Genomic DNA, 14476 nt, shown 5'->3' with positions numbered 1-14476 from the left:
CCTTCCATATGTACCTGCTAGAACTAAAGAAAACATCCTTAATATATCTGGATTGCATTTTAAGATTTTTTTAGTTTTATTTGTGTTTTGTATGCCTAGATGTACATGCCTGGTGCTCAGAGATAAGAAGAGGGCATAGGATTATGTGTAACCAGAATTACAGATGGTTGTGAGCCATCATGTAGGTGCTGAGAACAAAACCTGGGTCTTCCTCAAGAGTAGCAACTGCTCTTAACTATTGAGCAATCTTTCCAGCACCTGGACCTGTGTCTTTCAAAGCCAAAGCCTTCGTTTTCTCCTTACAGAAATGTGTGATACCCTTCCTGGCTTTTACACACTGGCCTGGAGCTCACTGCATAGCTGGGACTGGCTGCGAGCTTCTCCTTTTCCTGCTTCTACTCCCAGTACTGGAAGTTCAAGTGCTTCTCCTACATCCAGCTTTCAAGAGAAGTCCCATTGAAAGATTTAGTCTTTCAAAACAAACAGACTCAGATATATATTTAGCATGTACATGTGACACTGTACATTTGTGGTGCTCAGAAGATAATCCGTGGCAATTATTCCTCTCCTAACTTAGATTTCTTAGACTGTGCAGCATGCCCATTGAGTTATCTCAGTAGCTGGTAAATGTTTATATATTATATAGCATATTTACATATACACATATATAAATATATTTTTGCATATTTACATATGTTCATATGTAAATATATTATATAATAAGCTTACTCCCATTTCTTCAAGAGCTGAAAGTAGCCTAAAAAAAAAAATCCCAATACAGATCTATGATACAATGAAATCTTATACAAAGCAAGTGTTCTCCTGGGGTAAAAAAAATAGACAAACCAATAAAATTAGGTATAACTGGAACCAGAATTTCTAATTATTCTTTTATTTAGCATGTTACATCTATATTCTTGTCAAAATCAATAGAATGCATTTGATTAGTAAGAGATCATAACATGGATGAAATAGACAATATTTCTTTCCTTTTTACATTTTATCAGTTTCTCTTTCAGCACAGACAAGTACAATTTCAATTTAAATAAAGTTATATGTGTTAGAGGTATAGCTCAGAGGGAGCTTGCCGGGCACACACAAGGCCCTATCTAGTTCAGTTCCCAGCACTGAATAAACTGAGTGTGATGACATGTGTCTGGAGGCGGAAGTAGAAGGAGCAAAGTTCAAGGTTATCCTTGGCCATATAATGAGTTTGAGACCAGCCTAGGATACATGAGACTCTATCTCAAAAAAAAATTTTTTTAATTTATCCCACATTACAGTAGCACATGTCTGTAATGGCCACACTCATTAATCAGCTTGAGGTAGAATAACAAATTCAACACCAGCCTAGGCTTTAGAATGAGACTGTTTCAAACAAGCCACACAGATAAACAAAGATATCTCCCCCAGACCAAAAAAAAAAAAAAAAAAAATCTTCCCTGAAAACTAAATAAACTTTTAGGCCTTTAAAAATGTAAAAGGCAATCAACAGATCATTAGGGCTGTGTATACTTACTAGAAAGGCAACTGTTTAAAAATGCATGTAGCCCTGGGTTCTACCCCAGCACATCTATCCATACAGGATCTTAAACTTTTCTTGAAGAGCTTACATCAGTAAAAACACAGTGTCTAACTGCTTGCTGATCTCCCTCCTCATTCACCAGCAACTGTAATGGCTGCCTAAACTCTCAAAGTACTAAGCACATTACAAATGTTCTGTAAGGAAGCTAGGGGAGAAGTGTAATTAGATACCTCTGTTTTTGTCTTTACTTTGGACGGTGTGGAGACTGTAGAAGATGTTTTTAATTCATCTTTCAATTGTGAGATCTTCTCTCCCAGTTCTTTCAAGGTCTTCATTATATTTGCTCTTTCTTCTGGTTTCATGTTTTTGTTTTTTTCTAGTTTAGAGATCAGCATCTACAAAATAATTAGGAAAAACTAAGCCTATATTTAGCAAATTTAAGCCTTACTATTTTAATTTTGTAAGTCAAATTCTATACATCAGTCCAGCATGCAAAGGATCCCTTGAGTACCTTCTGACATTCTATCTGCTTTTCCAACATTTCTTGTTTCTTTTTCCTCATGTCTTGCTGTAACTTCATAGCTTCCTGGATAAGGTAAACAAAGAAGCCAGTAATGGATTTTAAAAAAAAAGAAATCGAATGATACATTCCCATCTCATTTCTTCTTCTCTAAACTGGACTTTCCTCCCTAAATTAAAACAAATGGAAGTGGCAGCTGGGGTATGGGATGTGGCTAGAACTCTAACTGCAGCAAAAAGATCACAAATTAATTGGAGGTGAACTGGAGATCAGCCAGGGCTATACAAGGAGAACCTGTCTAAAAACAAACAAGCAAACAAACAAAACCAAAAAAATCCCTAAAATCAGAAAAGAAACCTTTGAATTATTTCCCAACAATTCTAGTAAATTGTGTGATAGCTATTCTTTGCATCTTTAAAGAAAAGCCAACTGTTTTGACTTTCCAGTATGATAGGCCAAATCCTTATTCCTGAAGCTTCAAGTTTTAAAATATGGATACAGCTCATATTAGGAATGATCAGGATTCAAAAATTTTCACCTGGAACATTTTGTTTCTACCCTCCTGGGAATTAAATTTCTCTATGGAGACAATACATATAAATATTTGCTTTTACTGAAAGTCCCCATGTAAACAGCTTAAATCTAAAATGATTTATAATGACTCATATTTACTTATGTGAAACATTATCTGACTTTAAAAAAAGGAATTAGAAAATACTCTGTGCTGGGCATGTGGCTCGGTGGTAAAATACTTATCCAGCATGTACCAGTCCCTGGGGCTACATTGCTAGCAACATCTCACCCACTCCAAGAAGAAAAGAAAATTGTCTGCTTTTCTTCCTTGAATGAAAAACAAAAGGTGGCCTTTAATCCCAGAGGCCAGCCTAATCTACACAGAGAAACACTGTCTCAAACCTGGCCCTACCCTAAAAGAAATATAACATATAAAAAAATACTAGTGGTTATAGTTCAGTGATTATGTGCTTAAGGCCCTTAGCTTAACATTCAGAATCAAAACCTACTAAATGTAAACCTACTGTAGCTACTGAAGGTAACATTTTCTTGGAATTTTTCATCATCTTTAAGTGTATTAAATGGAGGAGAATGCATAGCCTGTTGTGTAGCTCTACAGCAACAGAAATGTAAAGGTGATAGCATAGGTGCTAAAGAACTTAACAAGCAGAAGAATGGAAACTGTTACCTGTTTCTTCTTAAGAACTTCTTGAACATCATGAGATTTAGACCCTGAACAAAGTTTTGAAGGCGCCTTTAAGTTTGAGGAGCTGTAAATTGTTTTTGGATGGCCTGGAGTAGAAAATACCTAAAAAAACAAAATTACAAAAAAAACAAAAACAATAAGCATGTAAGTATGGTTAAATTAAATCTTTAAAGTGTTTAAAATCATTTTTTGAATAACTGCTTCTACTAAAGACAGAAGGTTGTTTCGAAGAAAGAGGGGGTGGTGGCAGGGTTGAGACAGAGTTTCTGTGTCCTTGTAGATCAACTGGCCTTTGAACTCAGAGATCCACCTTCCTCTGCCTCCCAAGTGCTGATACTAAAAGCCTATACTACCAAACCCATCTCATTTTTTTTTTCTCTTTCATTCAAGGAAGAAAAGCAGGACAGTTTTCTTTCTCTTCTTCTGGTGGGTGGGATGATGATAGGGATATAATCCCAGAGCCTGGCATATGTTGGATACGTTTTGCTCATTTTGCTCAGTTTACTATGACCTAAAAAAAAAACCACTTTATGGTACATATAAAAAAGTACCTTTCCTTTGTAAAGTTAAATACATTTTACTGTATAGATAGATATACTAAATTTTAAGATATCAGTTCCTGATAGGCATTTGGGGATTATCATAATTACAAAGAGCTTACAATTAGTTGTAACTTATACATTTTACATCTTGGACAGTATACCTCTGTTGCAGATTCTTAGAAAAACTGTATAGTGTATATAATTTTGTTATATTACCAAACATTGCCAAATTTCATTTCATGAAAGTTGAATCATTTAGCATTTCCATCAGCATTTAAGTTTCAAGTCCACTTGGATTTATCCTGGTTTATGATGTAATTTTTAAAAAAATTGTAATTTTATCTTTTTCATATGGCTTCTCACCTATACTAATATCAAAAACATTATTTTTGATCTGATACTAGTTAGTCGATATAATAAATTCCTTTTTCAATGGAGTCCACTCTATTTTCTGTTCTGTTTCACTGGTCTGTTAAATCATGTGCCACCATTAAACTGTCTTAGTCACAGAAACCTTACAGTATTTTTTGGACATCTCTTATCACTTTTCTTTTTCCAAGTTCCACTAGCTCTTTGTAATGAAAACTACACATGTTGCATAGATATCTTCCTAAAAGTAAGAGACATTTCAGCACTTGGCTTTATGACAGAATTACTTTCATTGTTCTATTAAGATTTTATTTTTATCAGGTTTAGGAGTTCTCTGGTGGAATTTTGGGAGTCACTATCATATCATCTACAAATGCTGATATTTTGACTGCTTCCTTTCCAATTTGTATCCCTTTGACCTCCTTTTGTTGTCTAATTGCTCTGGCTAGGACTTCCAGTACCATATTGAATAGGTAGGGGGAGAGTGGGCAGCCTTGTCTAGTCCCTGATTTTAGTGGGATTGCTTCAAGTTTCTCTCCATTTAGTTTGATGTTGGCTACTGGTTGGCTGTATATTGCTTTTACTATGTTTAGGTATGAGCCTTGAATTCCTGATCTTTCTAAGACTTTTCCCATGAAGGGGTGTTGAATTTTGTCAAATTCTTTCTCAGCATCTAGTGAGATGATCATGTGGCTTTTTTCCTTTAGTGTCTTTATATAGTGGATTACGTTGATAGATTTTTGTGTATTGAACCATCCCCCTGCATCCCTGGGATAAAGCCTACTTGATCATGATGGATGATTGTTTTGATGTGTTCTTGAATTCAGTTTCTGAGAATTTCATTGAGTATTTTTGCATCCATATTTATAAGGGAGATTGGTCTGAAGTTCTCTTTCTTTGTTGGATCTTTATGAGGTTTAAGTATAAGCGTAACTGTGGCTTCATAGAACCAATTGGGTAGTGTTCCTTCCGTTTCTATTTTGTGGAATAGCTTGAAGAGTACTGTCTGTGCATGAACATGCACTCACTGCCCACAGAGGCCAAAAGAGGGTTATCAGGTCCCTGAGAGTTGAGGTTATATTATAGGCAACTGTTAGCTCCCAGGTGTGGGTGCTGGGAACCAAACTCAGGTAACCTTTAAGATCCATCTCCTTAGCCTTCTCAATTATACCTAAAATGGAAAATGAGAGCCAGATGTGGTGGTACATGTCTTTAATAACAGCACTAAAGAGGCTGAAGCAGAAGGATCATGAGCAGAAGCCAGCCTGGGTAGTCAGACCTTGTCTCAAAAAACCAGGGTGAGAGGGTACGGACTAATAAGGACATCTATCTATAATATAAAGCTAAAAGCTAAAATCCTCTGATTCTTAGATAGCTCTAAATAAAACAAAAAATTAAACAGTTAATTTCTAACTGAGTTATGGAAATTAGAGAAGTACACTTAGGTCAAATGTGATGACTGCCCTGTTGAGAAAGAGACTACAAATCTTAATGGTAATGAATTTTTGTGCCATATTTCATGGCTTAAATAAACATGGAAGTCACAGAAGGCATACCGGGCAATCCTCCCCAGAAGAACCACCAGTCTGATTTAGCAAGTGAGATGTGTCACTCTGGTTAGTACTTGCATGTCCAAGACGGTGTTTAACAGGAACTTTGTTAAGAACGTAGGCACCAGAGGTCTGTGGTTTGCCCATCATCTACAAATACAAAATAAATATCTATGTGATATAAGTTTAAAAAAATACATAAGAGTGATACAAATTTAAGATAGAGGTTAAACTTGAAATGAGGAAGTGCTTCAATCACCTGTAAAATTGTATTTTTTAAGGCACTATGAATATACAGATGGTTGTATTATCCATATTGTTTTGGATGTTTAATACACAGCTGGGAGGAGCTTAGTAGTATAGCCTGTGCTAAGTGTGCACAAGTCCCTGGTTCAATCCTTAGCCCCAAAAATACATGTTTCACAGTAAAATACACACACACACACACACACACACACACACACACACACACTTCATAATAACTTTAAAAAATCTTCTCTTTAGTATACAATGTTTCAAAGATAGGGTTTTTAACTTAATATAAACAGCAGTGAAATGAAAAGACAATCTTAGGCTACATTCTTTCATCATTCATCCAACATCTAGGACAAGTATTCATATTAGGTCCAAATATGAAACAGAACACAAACAAAAATGTATGACTTACATACTAATAAACAGAAATGATTGACAGAACTGAGATGATATGCATGCATATATTTTTCAGTGTCTTGAGATAGGAATTTGCTATGTAGCACAGGCTGGCCTCAAACAGATTTCTGCCTCAGTGTTGCTTATTTTTATTTTTTCATCAGATTATATTTACCCTAAAGATGGTAAAATCTAGATGGAAATTATGGTTGTTGCCAATATCTGGATAGCTCTAATGCACAGTGGCTAGTTCTTTCCTTCATTTACTTTTTCACTGGAATGCTCTAAGAAATATGTATATACCAGGCATTATTTATTGTTTTAAGCATCAAGAACAAAAAATATACAAGAACCAAAACCTTCATTCTTAACCAGACATGATAATGCAACTGTATGTCCAGCGCTTCTGAGACAAAGAGAGATGATCCTATTAAGGCCAACCTTAAGCTACACTGAAAATTCTTCTCAAAAACATAAAACAGAATCTTAATTCCTTGGAGGTTCCATTCCAGTTTTTAAAGGAGTAAAATTGTCTGCATGGGAAATGGTAGGACAAATGGGTAGATATGAAGGTGACTAATTCTAATATAAAGCAAAGTAGCTCAAGATTCAGAATTTAGATAGAGGTAGATAGTACATGTGCCTCGCTGAAGACACTACTTAAACACTCAGATTTTGAAAGCTCATTATCTAGAGACAGTCCTATGGGTGAAGCTAAGCAGGTCAGACCCAGCTGAATCATCCTGTTAGATCAGCTCTCTAAGCAGGTTAGACCCAGTTCAATAAACATGTTAGACCAGCTCTCTCAGTTTTAGGGCGCTGCAAAGCTTTTTGAAACAGATTCCTGGGCCTTTCCCACAAAAACTGATTCAGAAGATGAGGAGGGTGGGTAAAAAGCTAAGTTTGAGAACCAGAGTTTTGGTTCCCACCTCTACATAAAAGCCACACAGGCAAGGAAGCCTATAATCCAAGTACCTAGGAGAAAGAAACAGAGGATTCTTTTTCTTTTCTTTTCTTTTTATTTTTATTTTTTTGGTTTTTCGAGACAGGGTTTATCTGTGTAGCCCTGGCTGTCCTGGAACTCACTCTGTAGACCAGGTTGGCCTCGAACTCAGAAATCCGCCTGCCTCTGCCTCCCAAGTGCTGGGATTAAAGGTGTGTGCCACCACTGCCTGGTGAACCAGAGTATTCTTTTTTTTCTTTCTTTTTTTCCTTTTTTTCCTTTTGAACCAGAGTATTCTTAAGATAAGCTGGCTAGCTAGATTGGCAGAATTGACAAGCTCAAGATTCAGGGAATCCCTGCCTCAGTAAATACAGAGAAGAGGATCAACAAAGACACACAATGTCGAGTTTTAGCTTATACGCACCCACATCACCCAACCACTCACACCCACACTACATAATTAGTTAATTAAATTTAAAATGGGTATGGTCTAAGAATCTGTACTTCTTTAATAATCAAGTCTCCGGAGACCAGATGATGCTTTACATTAAATCGTAAACAACCCTAATGTGGAAAGTATCAAGGCTGTAAGTTGGAAAATACTGGCTGAGAAATGAGACTAGAGTTTTAGTAAACATGATTACCTTTTGGATACCTCCATGGACTGTTGAGGGGGAAGACTGGGTTACCATCACCTGCTGCGGATGAAGATGCTGTGGTAGGCTATGGTGCTGCTGTGAAAGGTGACTCAGGGTGTGTTGCTGCTGCAGGAGAATCTGTGCTGGGGACTGGAGTGCTGGTTGCTCATTGTTCTCTCTATGCCACAGGACTCGAATGAACCGATTGTTCAAAACTGCTTCTGTGCTAGAAATGGCTTTCCTGGCCTCCTCATTGGTAAGGTACTGGATGAGTGCTGCTTCTGGATCACCCTTAAAAGCAACCTTTGAAGAAAATAGTGGCCACAACTTAAACTATGAACTAAATTATGTGCCTACAAATTTGTATGTTGAAATTCTAGTCCTCAATGGAGAACAGGATTAGGGAAAAATTCAGGTTACATGGGGTACTAAAATTGTGCCCTTAACATTTGTAGTTAAGGTGGCCTTCTGAGAAGATAAAGGGGTCTCCACATACCCCTCTTTCACCCTCTCCACCATGTGAGAAACCAGGTGTCTACAAGCTAAGAAGGCAGCTGAAGCAGCCTAGTTCAAGTAGCATCGGATCCCACTGGAGTTGGAGTCACAGGCAGTTGTGACCTACCCAATGTGGATGCTGAGACCCTAACTCAAGTCTTTGGGAAAAGCAGTTCAGGTCTTAATTGACAAACTGTCTCTTTTACAATAGAATAAATTCCCACTGTTTGTTTATTCAGCGTATGGTATTCAATGAGTGCCTGAGAAAACTGTTTTACCTATGTATAATAAGCCATCCAGTTCTTTTTTCCTAAATGCCATAAAGAATAATGACAGAAAACATTTAAGAGAAAAGGACATGAATTTAAATTAACATTTAAGTACAATCAATTAAATCCTCACTTCTATTACAAATTCATAAATTCAAACTTCTAACAAGTAGACATCAAAAGATTATATTATCACTACAATTGATTTGATGTTGGATAATATACCAAAAACCTCAGTTTCCTAGATAACATAATATACACAAGAAAGGGTCATTTGTTCAGATAAAAATCTATAAACAACAACAACAAAAATAACAAGAACTAGCCCAGTGTTTTGAGGAAAAGATTACAGAAAAGAATCAAATGAATTCTCAAGAACAAATTCAACCAAATAATTCCATGATTCACACATGCACATTCAAATATATAACAGAATTTACAATTCTTTGCAAAGTTGGAATCACCACTGCTTCTAATCAAGGTGAACTGCACTAGAAATACTTTCCAAAACTCACAGCATACATGCATTCTGTCACTGACTGAATTAAATTACCTGGATATTAACTATGGTTCCAAATTTGCTGAAGTGTTCATTGAGCTTGGTAATGTTGTTCAATTCCTGGGGGATTTTTTTCACTTCTAATTTGGTGTTTGTATACTGATTCTTCCTCAAGAAGCCTGGTTTACTTTGATTGTTGTTCCCTTGTCTGAAACAAGCATTGATGAATCTTGGTTAATTCTCCCATCCTATGGTTAGCCAAGAGATGCTATCTTTAACAAGGAAAGTAAACTTTAGGCACTCTTCAAAAATTACAGAAATTTAACATAACCCTCATTACAATATAACAGAGGAAGAGGAAAACAGAATGAAGTATTTCAAAGAGGAGCAGTTCAACTGATACTAAAGCCACGTTAGAGCCACACAGGTGCCAGGCTACCTTTAAAACAAATAGAGTAACATTTTAAACCATATATTTTTCATTTTTAAGCATGTATTTTTCAACTTCTGCAAAGGTACCAATGTTTTCTTTCTGGCCACTTCTGGTATGTCAATGATGTTTAATATTGGATAAGGAGTAGGTACAATTTACAAATATCTTATCATGAATATCCTGTTAGCTTTTTAATTTCTAGGATATTCTAAAGGTGCTTCTTGGAACCCTAACTCTGGGAAACATACTTTGAAAAATCACTAATTAATGATTTGTTTGTTTGCTGTTTTTCTAGGCAGATTTTCTCTGTAAGAGCCCTAGCTGTCCTTGCTTTTTAGACCAAGTTGGCTTTGAACTCAGAGAGCACTGGAATTAAAGGTATGCACATAGCAAAAACTTTATTAACACAGGTAAAACACAAGCACCAATTACATATTTCTAATAAACAAAACCATCTTACTTTCCCAGCCAAGGCTTCTTTGTAAGTGGCCCTTCCAAACCACTAATTGCTCTCTTTCGGCTCTCTGGTTCCAGGACTACTCTGGTGATGTTGCTATTAATTGAAACAGGAACTGGTGGTTCAGTCTGGATGACAATATTAGCAGCTGTTGGAAACAAAAATTCCCATTAATGAATTTTGGGGAAACATCAAATAATTGGGATATTTAATCTAAAGCTAAAAGGTCCTATGAATGGTATTCACCTACTACCATTTTCTATTTTTGTTTTGTTTAAAGGCAGATCACTGGCCTCAGTTTGCCAAGGGCTGGGATTAGAAGCATGCACAACTGTGTCTAGCTTACCACTTCCTTCTTAGAAATGGCTATCAGCAAGAAAAGCCACAAATGCCTCTATTCTTTACATTAAAAAAAAATTAAAATGCAAGCTTAAAACCTCAAAGACAATTCAGTGTGACAGTTAACTCAAGCAGACCATCAATGAATACAAGAAAGTTACCGGAGAAAGTAAAGTTGTCTGAAGAGCAAGACATGTACTTTATATACATACCATAAATTTACTTACTTTCACAATATAAATATATAACAATTATTGTTTTCAATAAGGGATCAAACAGTTCAACTAGGATCATTTTATCTGCCTCCGGTCATGGTCCAACAAAATGTTCACCACATATTTCCTTCCTTCCTTCCTTCCTTCCTTCCTTCCTTCCTTCCTTCCTTCCTTCCTTCCTTCCTTTTTTTTTGGGGGGGGGTTTCAAGACATGGTTTCTCTGTGGAACTCTGGTTGTCCTAGAACTCAAACAATCCTCTGCCTCAGTCTCCTGAGCACTGACTGGAATTATAGTGAGACACCATACCCAGTTATGGGTTTATGTAAGATTATACTTTAATGTATTTGCTAAGAGGAAAATGAACTCACATTTAAGGTATATGCTTGTATTTTATCTTGGCTTGATTTTTTGGGGGGTTATCCCCAAAAATCTGGCTACGTAGCCCTGGTTGGCCTGTAACTTACTATGTAAACTAGGCTAACCTCAAACTCACAGAGATATATCTATCTCTGTCCTGAGTGTGGGAATTAAAGGCATGTTTAATGGTGGTTAGAGCCACCACAACTGTCATAGTTTGATATTTTTGTTTAAAGGTTTATGTCTTTAAAACTTTGAAATAGATCCTGATGTAATTTTTATTGATTTTTCCTTGTTTGTTTTTTCTATTTCTAGACAGGGTCTCATGTGGCCCAGGCTGGCTCTGAATCTGCTATATAGATAATCTTCAATCCCTGATCCTCCTGCCCCTACACAGATAAAAAAATTGCCACTGGGTCTGAGTATATATAGTTGTAATCTTAAAGAGTAAATTGATAAAATGTTAATTTACTTGCAGGGCTTAGGCTTGAAACATTATTGGTTTGAGGTTACAGCTCTCAAAATGCAGAGTATACCTTTGATCAGTTCTTTGAGGGAAAGAGACTAATCATTTCACCTTATATCTGAACTCTATCTAACACTGTGCCCAGCATACAACTAAAATGGTCTGTAGTCCTACCAAAAAAAAAAATTGAAAATATTTTCTATATCTAAAACAAATATATTCTAACTATATCATTAAAATAAAATTTAGAAGCAAAATTATTAAAAGACTTTTAAGGTGATTACATAGTATCTTTCAAAAGTATAAGTAGTCTGATTTCCTTAAGAGAGATCACAAACACAAAAGTATTAACTATAATATAAACTACTGCATAACATTTATCATCAAAAAAGCATTCTCACCTCTTGGATTTGCATCCATATCTCCAGATGTGAGGCCAATCAGGTTGGGACGCTGTGTCTGTGCTCTGGAAAAGAACTGTCTGTACTGTGATCTACCAGAACTGGTGATACTAGGTGCTTCAGGATTATAACCATCTGGTTCATATGTATCTAAACAAACAAACAAACAAACAAAAATCCCAACATTTAGAAAATTAGAGTGTTCAAGTTATTCTCTCATTACTATAAAGAGCTGTTCGAGTTATGTGTTCTTCAAAACATGTAATTACATCAATGCATATACACTTCTCTGTGAGTTATGTCAGACACTCCTTTAGAAGTAAAAACAAATAGTGCTACTGTCATAAACATAGAGACATTCAAATTCAAACACTGATATTTACTTCTCAATCCATCCAGTCTTGTTTATCCCTGTATATTAACCACTTGTTTCAATCTTCAATAACATACATATTTTTATCACCAATTTTTAAGTACATGAACAAGTATATTCAAAGACTGTTGAGTTTTATGTCTCATCAATTTCTAGGTATTTCTATAATCAATAAATTATTTTTTTTACGCCAAAGAAAGAATAGCTGGCTTTCTACCCAAAGCACATTTCAAATAAGAGCTAGGTAAGCTAAAATTTCATATTTATAGTTATTTTAAAACCACCCTATTATTTACCAATGTATTTTTATCACATTCTTATATTTTTTTCCAAAACAAAAAAAAATCATTTTTAAAACTCTAACCCTATGTAACTATTTTACTAGCGTTAAAAGTGATTCTGAAAGAAATGACAGGCTCAAATGGTACATATCTTCTTTGCTCTAAATCAAATCATAGCAAGGCAGATGGAAGACACTGGTTTTCATAGTTACAATTCATGTGTTTCTTCTTTTTTGTTCTTAATGGAAAGCGTGTTTAATGATTCATATAAATTCAAACTACAAGATCAGGTTCAAGTACATCTTTATTAAAGACTGTCACACTTCTATGATCCAGAGTATAAGCTCACAAATGATCCACTTGCTAGAGAGAGAGCTCGGTGGTTAAGCAAGCATACTACTCTTGTAGAAGACCCAAGCTGTTTTTCAACACTCATGTCAATTGGTTCACAACCACTTGTAACTCCAGCTCCAAAGGATCCAGCATCATCATCCTCTGGATGGAATGGGCACGCATACTCACATGCATAAGCCCACACACAGACATCATATACACACAATTAAAAGTTAATAACCCAGGTATAGGGGTATAATACCATTAATATCAGCACTTGGGAGGTAGAGGCAAGTGGATCTTCGTGAGTTTGAGGTAAGTCCCAGGCTAGCTAATAAAGCAATATAGTGAGACTCTGTCTCAAATAAAGTAAAATAATTAATCTTTAAAACAAACAATCCCCCTTAGGAACTTTCTGAATTCTAAAAGCATTTTTTCTCTGGTGATACTGTCTAAATAAGCTAAATAAGGACTCAGAAGTCTTTGGTGCAGCTTACTACTCCCAGCCCTCTTAGATTAAACCTTGTTCTGAATACTGTTATTTCCCAACTTCAGGTTCCATGAGCATATTCTCTCCCTGCAAAAACACCAACTCTAAGTTTAGAATATTTAAATGCCACTGAAGGGCAACCAACTGAAACATCTGGTATCAGTACTAACACTGCTGTCGAGGTTCCTTCTTGTCTACATTTCACCTATTTTCTTTCCTTTCACTTTTGAAAATAGCTCATGGTGTAGTATAGACAAACATCAATGGATTAAAAACTGATTTCCTGTAATAAAATAATAAATTATTTTGAAAATTAATCACTAGGGTGATCTGTGCTCTCTCCTTAGAATACCTAAGGAAAGTTAATAAATTACTATAACAGTGATACTCCTATTACAAGATTTACATCCATTCTCAAGGCTTATCTTCAGCCTCAAAGCTTCCTGGTGGTAACCTAATAAAACCAAACTCTATTTCAGTGTGCTATCTAAGCAGTTACTCTGCCAGAGTATTCTTTGGCTTATATTGAATCTTTTCAGTTCATGCTCCACATCCTTCCTTATAACTTTTTGTCTTCCACATGCAGAAGACAGGGTCAATGCTCAGTGTTTTCCTCAATCTTATCACTATCTTATTTCCTGGGATAAAGTCTTTCATTGAATGTTCAGCTATAATGCCTGGCCAGTGAACCTCAGAAGTTCTCTCAACTAAGTCTCTCATGCCAGAATGATAGGCATGTGCCCCTATGCCCAGCTTTTTATAAAGGTGCTAGGGATTCAAATTTAGTTTCACACAACTTGGGGCAACCATTATACTGAAGGATCTATATCCTTAATTTTTTTTTTTTTTTTTGGTTTGGTTTTTCGAGACAGGGTTTCTCTGTGTAGCCCTGGCTGTCCTGGAACTCACTCTGTAGACCAGGCTAGCCTTGAACTCTCGAACTCAGAAATCCGCCTGCCTCTGCCTCCCAAGTGCTGGGATTAAAGGTGTGCGCTACCATCGCCCAGCCTTAATTTTTGTTTAAGTCAACTTGACAGAATTATTACTGAGAGAAACATCCTTTAATGATGTATAGCTTAAAAGGAAATTCTATTTATTAAATTTAAATAT

At 36.0% G+C, this 14476-nt stretch overlaps 1 protein-coding gene across 2 annotated transcripts in view; it reads right to left on the bottom strand.

Moving 5' to 3' along the window:
* Rbm27 (RNA binding motif protein 27) overlaps positions 1–14476 on the bottom strand; it is a 67601-nt gene that overhangs the window by 12586 nt on the left and 40539 nt on the right. For both annotated transcript variants that reach the window (XM_028777201.1, XM_028777200.1), the window contains 8 exons: positions 11890–12039; positions 10114–10258; positions 9275–9428; positions 7964–8260; positions 5732–5875; positions 3247–3366; positions 2037–2111; positions 1756–1920 (listed from right to left, as the gene is read on the bottom strand). In XM_028777201.1, the coding sequence (XP_028633034.1) occupies positions 1756–1920; positions 2037–2111; positions 3247–3366; positions 5732–5875; positions 7964–8260; positions 9275–9428; positions 10114–10258; positions 11890–12039 (1250 nt within the window). The remainder of the gene's footprint in view (positions 1–1755; positions 1921–2036; positions 2112–3246; positions 3367–5731; positions 5876–7963; positions 8261–9274; positions 9429–10113; positions 10259–11889; positions 12040–14476) is intronic.

Source organism: Grammomys surdaster, unplaced genomic scaffold, assembly GCF_004785775.1.
Source record: "Grammomys surdaster isolate TR1022 unplaced genomic scaffold, NIH_TR_1.0 278, whole genome shotgun sequence".
NCBI lineage: Eukaryota > Metazoa > Chordata > Mammalia > Rodentia > Muridae > Grammomys > Grammomys surdaster.
This window is presented reverse-complemented; position numbering and strand designations above follow the sequence as displayed.